General features: G+C 42.3%; 1 protein-coding gene across 1 annotated transcript in view; it reads left to right on the forward strand.

Annotated features, from left to right (window-relative positions):
* Positions 1-3,411: 3,411 nt before the first annotated feature.
* The window catches only part of NUP42 (nucleoporin 42), a 6,112-nt gene continuing 1,143 nt past the window's right edge, over positions 3,412-8,380 (forward strand). The window contains exons 1-6 of the mRNA XM_057384887.1: positions 3,412-3,607; positions 4,871-5,117; positions 5,766-5,860; positions 6,184-6,260; positions 8,145-8,231; positions 8,308-8,377. Coding sequence (XP_057240870.1) covers positions 3,499-3,607; positions 4,871-5,117; positions 5,766-5,860; positions 6,184-6,260; positions 8,145-8,231; positions 8,308-8,377 — 685 coding nt within the window. The 5' untranslated portion in view covers positions 3,412-3,498. The remainder of the gene's footprint in view (positions 3,608-4,870; positions 5,118-5,765; positions 5,861-6,183; positions 6,261-8,144; positions 8,232-8,307; positions 8,378-8,380) is intronic.

Genomic DNA, 8,380 nt, shown 5'->3' on the forward strand with positions numbered 1-8,380 from the left:
TGGAACTTTTAAATGCTTACAGCCTCTTAAGTTTATTCTGAAATTTTGTTAACTTTTATTTACTTTCTCAAGTCTCTTCTGCAGAAATAAATRCAAAATTATCAGCTTTTGAATGTTCCTTTGGATGAATTTTTTACATCTGAGYGATGAACTGTTGAAACTAAAATGGACCATTCCCTTCTATATGCTGTCCTGTGAAATACTGTGCAAAAACTGTATGAAAAATTGTGTCAAAAGAAAAAATGTYTCAGTCAGGTATTTAACACCTACTCATGTGTCGGTTTCTTATCTCCAAATGTACARTTCATGGGTTGTAGGACTGGCCACAATAGCTTTTTTCCATTGCCCCATCAACTGGTACTATAACCTTATTGGTGGGCCATTACTGATAGTTACTACTGAACATGTGGCTTTGCTGATGAAAATCTGTTGCTTTATTCCCCAGGTTTACTGTAACTAGATGATCTGTGAGGGATGCCTACAAACTTTCTTTCAGTGCCCTCCACTCTATCAAAATCCTCCATTATCATAATGTTTACATCTTTAAGTTGACCCATCCTGTCCGCAAATGGCACATGAATTCGGGTCAAAAGGAGGGAGCATTTCAGACCCCTGAACCCTGCCTATCCTTTTGCCTTCTCTCATACCGTTCCCTTTTCTTCCACATTCAAAGGGGGKTCAATATAGCTGCATATCCCACCAAGTAGGGTTATGAATCAGCACAATAGTTTCCAAAAACTGATACATTCYTTCAGGATTCTCTCAGTATGAACCAACAGATCATTTTCAATTCAACAAATCAAAAGTAGTACAAGGAACATGTCCGGGAAAAAACAGCTGATACTCTGCCCCCACTCTTTGTCTYAGTATGTCTCTAAGCCCAGCTCACAGTAGGACTAAAATCCTTACTTCCCATGTGCTCTTTATTTTTATCTGTATCCTCTTTATCCATCTCCATCCCACTGTTATAGGGGGTTGGAATGAAGGGAACTAACATTTGCACATAAAACCTCATCCCCTTTACCAACATTCACTGTAAGATAATATTAAACTGCAATGACACATTTCCCCCATAATCCAGTTTATAAGGTGGCGATAAGTGATGACAATATCTCTTCATTTTATCTTTAGCCATTGAATCTCCCCTAAACTTATTCCAGTTTTTTGGAATGGTACTCGGCTATGGGGAGGAACTGTGGATTGGCATGTTCCCATTGTTAAATTTAATGACATCCAAGTTATTACCAACCTGCTACTGGAGAGGATTTGATGGAGTCTCCAATCAGTTGGTCAGTACATGCTGCAGTCCTGTCTGATCCAATTSTCCATTGCCAGAGGAAGCAAGCTGATCTAGTCAAAGCTTTTGGCCATTCCACCTGGATCCCCCAAACTCCCAACTAGATTCTGCTGGGTGCAAGAAGCAGATTCACACACAGAATAGAGATCATAGCATRTCCTGAGTTGGAAGGGATCCACAAGGGTCATTGAAGTTCACCTCCTGGCCCTGCACAGCACCGTCCCCAAGAGTCACACCACATGCCTGAGAATGTTGTCCCAACACTTCTCAAACTCTGTCAAGTTGGTGCTGTGACCACTTCCCTTGGGAGCTTTTTCCAGTGCCCAAACACCCTCTGGGTGAAGAACGTTTTCCTAACATTCAACCAAAACCTTTCCCTGACACAACTTGAGGCCATTCCCTTACTCCTGTCACTGGTCACCAGTGAGATCAGTGTCTGCCCCTCCACTTTCCTGTTGTGACAAAGCTGTAGATTGCAACCCAGGCTTGTTGTCTCCAGGCTGAACAGACCAAGTGCCCTCAGGTGCTCCTCATACAGCTTTCCATCGAGAACCTTCACCACCTTCATTGCCTTCCTTTGGATGGTCTCTAACAGCTTTATATCCTTGGTGTATTGATGTCCTCAAAACTGTYCCCAGGACTTGAGAAGAAGCCACCCCAATGCAGAGCAGAGCGAGACAATCCCCTCCCTTTTCCAGCTGTCGATGCTGTGCCTGGTGCACAGAGATGTTTGTTACATGACTGTGCACAGATGGGTGCTGGCTGGTGAATCCACAAGCGTAGCACAGCCTCTGTGTGCCAGCCACCCACTTTTATACACTTCAAACAGTAAGAGATCAACATCTTCCMTACAGACACAACACTGAAGCTATACTGTACCTACAGTGAAAGGTCTAGAGAAAACCTGAGACAGGGGAGATTCAAATTAGATGTTAGAAAAAGATCTTTCACTGTTAAGGTAGTCAGGCATTAGAATAGGTTGCTCAGGGAGGTGGTGGAATCACTGTTACATTATGTGGAATATACAAAATTTTCTTAAGAAAGGATGTTGTTTAGTGTTTAATCTTTATACACTTTCAAGCCTCATCAACAAGAAGGGAGATTTAATCCCTGAAAYGGATAGCAGCTAGAAGCTCTAAATTATGTTCATGTGTTAAAACACCGARCTACTTGTAGGTAGAATTTACTTGTTAAAGTTTAAGGCTGGACATGCTTCAGTGATCTCAGACATGGGGGAGTTTATCAAAGCTTTGGAAGAAAGAATGTATAAGTTACAGGCCACAAGGACATTTGGCAGARCTCCAAARAYAACAAAGAAACTAATAAAGACAACTCAGCAACTGTGCTGAAATCAGCTCTGGCTGGGTAAAAGGCAATTCTGGCAGGGGRAGATCTGTGACMACTGACTCATGGACCACCAACCCAAGAAACCCATGGGCCCACAAGAAGAGAAAGACTGAGCATGGAGACTAATTAGCATGAGAAGCRAGAGAATAAYTAACCAATAGAATAKGAATTAAKAAAAGAACTATGTAACTTGTAGCCAATGAACACAAATTCCTTTGTGTGCTAAAATGTATAAATAGCAAAAAGTTTTGATAGTTGGTGYGCTYGATTTCTGGACATCTAGCACTCAGGCTTGCACATCTCTGAAATAAACATTCAGTCTTTTGAATGTGTAATTATTGGCTTGTCACTGTGTAAYGAATCCGATTTTTGCAGACGACATCACGATCCCTGGGGGTGTCTGAGAGGCACCTGGATTGGTGCTGGGTGATGTGGTTCAGTGGTTTATGGGTTACAGTGATAGGGATGGGTTGGTGGTTGGACTGGATGATCCTAAAAGTTTCTTCCACCCCTGACGACTCTGTAGCCATGGGCTATACATTCCATAGTCTCCCCGTAAAGATACAGCACTCAAATATTTTACCGTGCAGGGTGTGTGGAGTAGGAGCTTATGTGAATGAGGGGCGGTGACAGCCGAGGGGCGKGTATTTCACCGTGTCGGTGTTGAAGGCTTGCACAGCACGAATCCGTATTTGGCTTAATCAGCAGCTTGTTACTGTGTTATCCGCTAATTTAACTGGATTCATGTGCTTTGCGGTGTTTCCAGCGCGCTCTCCCGGGCACAGGGAGCACCCAGCCCGCCCTCACGCCCGGCGCAGGCCCGGCGCGTCAGAGCGGCGCGACGCGGGGCAGCCATGGGCGTTTGTCAGTTCTTCCTGCGGGGCTACTGCCGCTTCGGGGACCGCTGCTGGAACGAGCACCCCCGCGGCGGCGCCGGCCGGCCCGGGGCACCCCCGGCACAAGGTACCGGGCGGGCTGGGYGCGGGGCTGCGGGCGGGCCCCGGTGCCTGCCGGCAGGAGCTCCGGAGCAGAGCGGGCCGGGCGGGTGTCGGCAGCAGCCTCTGGTTCGGCACTCTCGGGGCTGTGCTCAGGCAGAGGGTCTGGAGCACAAGTGTTGTGAGGGAGCTGGGGGTGACCCTGGAGAAAAGGAGGCTCAGGGGAGACCTTATCGCTCTCTACAATCCCTGAAAGGAGGCTGTAGCCTGGGGAAGGTTGGCCTCGTTGCCCAGGCAACCAGCGACCAGAAGAGGGGCCTTAGGCTGTATCAGGGGATGTTTAGGTTGGACATTTACAGAAAGAGTTATGAGACATTGGAATGGAYTGCCCAGRGAGCTGGTGGAGTCACCGTCCCTGGAGGCGTTTAAKGCAAGACTGGATGTGGCACTCAGTGCCGTGGTCCAGTTGGCACGGCTTTGTTTGGTCATAGGCAGAACTCGGTGGTCATAGAAGCCTTTCCCAGTCGAATTGATTCTGTGATTCTGTGWCTGCAGGATGGGCTACACGGCTTGGAAAACTGTTGTCATGAGCAGCAAACAAGTTTCCAGCAGCTGTGTGTTGTACCCAGTGAAGTTTGTTTCCTTCTCATCAGCTCTGGATGTTTGGGAGCTTTAGGAAGGAGAGGGGCATGACAGGGAGATGAAGGCTGCAGTGATGGCACGGCASGAACTCACTGCAGCCAATTGTCCTTATTCCTGTCCTTATTCCTCCCGTAACACACGCGCAGGTGTGTCCAAGGTCTCAAAACGAAACTCAGGAGCTCCCTGTGCTGGAGCAGAGACCCTGCTGTAGTAASAGAGGCAGGAGCCCCTATCATAAATGTATGGTGAGTTAAATGTAATTTTTTTCTGCTGGGGTAGTTACTTCATGAAACAACCTAAGCRAAACCGAGCTTTCTGCAGTGCCACCAGTTGCTGGCGCAGTGATCTAATTGAAGGTGTCTCTGCTCATTAAGGCACAGGGGGAGATCGATGACTAGATGACTTYTAAAGACACCTTCCAACCTAAACTGTTCCGTGACTCCATTTGAGAAGCTGRACTTGGGAACTCCCCTGAGTAAATCACTGGCTTAAGCTGATTAAATGATKAGGTTAACTCATTAGGAAAAAACTACRTTTTCATTGCCACYGCAAAACTAGTTATATTTACMGTTTTTGTTGATGCTGATTCATATMTTAATGATTAAAATTTTCTGTTGCTTGCTTTTTTGTTTGTTTTTTCAATTGGAAGTTACTAGTGGAAGAGGAGGATGGGGTACCTCTAACCAGAGATACAGTAAYGTTATCCAGCCATCTACGTTCAAGTCTGATACATGGGGTGGCAGCAGAGATCACGGAAGAGGATTCTTTGGCTCCTCTGACTTTGGTTCATCGGGCAGCAGCAGCAGAAATGCAGACTTTTCTCAGAACAGGTTCTCTGCATTAGCCAGCAGTCAGAGTGTTGCTGATGGCTCTAAAGATGAAGAGGAGAGACTTCTGTAAGTTAYATTCTTGTCTTACTAAAGCATTTAGAAGGAGCAGGTTGAAAGCTTACTAACTTCCTGGAGATAATGCAGGGGACAGGATCGTGAGGAGAAAGCTGGGGCATGGGAAAAAACCATAGAGAACATGAGTTCATTGGTTCTCTGGAATGATGCTGGCATGGGGAGGAAGTGATCCYTGGTTGGGGCCTGGACTGGGCAGATAGGCAGCTGCTATTAGTAAGCTGGTGTGGTATTTAAGTTGTGGGAAACAGGTCTCAGTGCTTGAAAATAAGAAGTCAGGACCCCTTTAAGAAAATGAATTATTTTACATGGTTTTCCTGACTCTTAAGACAACAGATTTTTCTGCCAACAACAAAACTATTGGAACCTGGTTTCACAGAGGCATATTTTACAGTCAGTTTAGAGTTACCAGCATTTGTAATTGTAGGGCAGGTACTGAGAAGCAGCAGACARTGTGGTTTCCCAAAGAAGCAAGGTTTTGGAAAGACTTCCCATTTGTTTAAGATTACATTAAAAATGCTTGGTTTTCATGGTARCAGGTTTTTCACTCTGAATTTGGATTCAAACCYGGCRATTGTTACTGGCATTTTTGTTTTGACCATRTAACTTCAYCTTTGTCACTGATTCTGTTTTGYTTGCTAGTGAATGTGTAGTGAAAGACATGGAAATTTGGGAGTCTTCTGGACAATGGATATTTTCATGTTACTCACCGATGAAAGAAAAGCTGAATGTCTCAGGTAGGTAATGTTTTTTGTGTTGTTGTGTACTGCTTCTGTTTAGGATGTTTCTGTGACTTGCCCACACACAGAGGTTGAACCTCTGCAACCATTTATAAGGTGGTGATTTGCCTGGTGATAAAACAGAAAGTAGCATTAGATGATGGCAAGTTCATTTGGATGTTCACACCTCTGATGTTCTGTAATGAATCCTTTTTTTGTCTCTGGTTATAGCTCTGTTGAGACAGACAATGTACCAAGGACCATGTATTTGTAGCTGTAGAGAGCAGTTGGAAGTATGAATCTGTTTTCTTGGAGGTTTTTGACTATTCCTGTCCTTGCAGGCTTTTCAGATGTCTCRCCAGAAGAATTGCGTCTGGAATATTATGACAGCAGAGCAAACAATATTGTTGGGAATTATGTAAGCATTTTTAAAATGTTGGCTGGTGTGGACACTCTTGGGACAGGACTTGTTACCTTTCTTCAGGTGTCAAGTCTTGATCCATTTATCTCCCAGCTCTAGGAGATGATCAGAATGCCAAAACATGTTTCGATTGCTGTGCACCGAAATGAATTCAAAAATAGCTTCTAGACACTCCTTGACTTAATCTTGTCCCTGCTCCTGTGTGTTACTTGTAGAAGTTACTTGAATCTTGTCTCAAAAGCTTAATACCTCATATGTTATTAGTCAATTTGATTGTTATAGGTGGTTATTTGCTGCTTTAAATGGGAGAGTGGGCAAGCTCATTTGACCTTGTTCTTTTACATTCCTTTGTTGTAGAGAATTAATGATGAAAATAGCAGATACATCTTTTCTAGAAATAGATACATAGATACTCATTTGGAATGAAGGCATATGTTTTCAAATAAAACATATCTCAATAAATATATATCATTCCTTCTTTGTAGTCCTGTCAATATCAAGGAAGCTRGCAGAGTTTAATGTTGTGCCAGGAAGGAAATTAGGCTGTTGGATAGATGCAAGTACAAATTAATTCAAGCTACATTCCACTCTTTCCTCTTCTTGGTTCTGTGTTACAGAAGGAATGGCTCTTGTCACCACTCTTGCTTCATATGTTTAGATGTACTAGAATTGCATTCTTAGAGACAAGAGATACATAATTAAAAAAAAAACCCTTCAATTAAAATAATAATCCAAAATAATAAAAATAGTAAATAATATGYTACATGTAGCTATTAAAAACTATAAATAAGTTGTGATCTCATCAAATCAATAAATGCAAGTTTGAGAGCAGTAAATGCAAGTTTTYCTAACTCTCAGTGTATAGATGATAACTATATGATCCAGTTCTCTTACAAACCATTTAAGTACAGCATGTCTTTTCTATGTTTCTATTCTTAAACTGGCTCAGAATCTGAATCCTCCAGTTTGTTGTACAAGAGCAGATACCAAGCAACATGATCCTGCAGCATGTGACTAGGCACAAAAGAATTATTGATGTTTGTGATGTAAGACTCCTTTGAAAAGTTAAGGAATTGGTCTACAAAAAGATTACTCATTCCATCTTTACAGGCATTTGTGACATTAGGTGTTTTACTTGTTTAGGTTTTAAGGAAAATTCAGTTAGACTAGGCATTGAATTACATGTATTGCTGAATTGAAGTATAAATGTAGGAAGTTCAGTTTGAAATTTCTGAAAGGTTTGAAGACTTTCCAGTTTTTTGTTTAATACTGAATCACAGTTATCAAGACACARATACTATTTATTGCTGCACTGTTTAGTGCGGTTATCTGATGGATCACGCTAAAGGGGTTTGATTTAAATTAAAGAAGTTAATTTCATCAAAACTATTTTAGGATGATGCTATTATACCATTCCAATTTACAGTATTTTGCAAGTGGGTATTTTTGTCTGCAAATGTGGAAGAAGCTAAGGCAAATCTTAGGACTTCAGTTTTCTGAGTGGGTGCATAAGTGGAAAGGCCATATTGAAGAGTCTGTTCTCATATATTTAAAGTTTACATATCTTGTGTAATTTTTCCCCCCAAGCATCTAATTCAGAAAGAGATAGAATTTGGATTTGAAAAGCTCCTGAACGTTTTTTAATATTATCCCTATGTAAAGTAAAAGGGTTGATTTAAGGACAACAGTAAGAGAGTTTAAAGGAATTCTCTGTTAAAAACAAGGCAGTCAGCTCCTCATCTTAAGTTTCAGGGAAAAAAGTATCTTCTTGGGTTAATGACATTTCTAATTCTAGATATTTGTTTCCATTCAATTGTCAGATGATTCTTTCATTTTTAAGTCTTCATTAATRAAAATATGCTTTTCTTTCCCCCTTTTCAGATAGATGCTGTCCAAAAATTAGCACTACAATGGAAAAATCGACTGTTTCAGTTGAAAGCTTTAAATGCATCAACAAAAGCAGCTTTGGTAAGTATTAAGAAAWAGCAMCATGTCTCTGTKCCTGATGTCATTTTTTTCATGTATGTATCTGGAATTTTTTCAGCTCTCTGCTTTCAAGACCACGGGCACTCAAGCAGCACCTGCCTTTGGACTGGGAGGACAGCAAACCTCAGGCT

The sequence above is a fragment of the Malurus melanocephalus genome, unplaced genomic scaffold (genome assembly GCF_030028575.1).
Source record: "Malurus melanocephalus ecotype Western Australia unplaced genomic scaffold, MMel_1.1 scaffold_756, whole genome shotgun sequence".
Lineage (NCBI taxonomy): Eukaryota > Metazoa > Chordata > Aves > Passeriformes > Maluridae > Malurus > Malurus melanocephalus.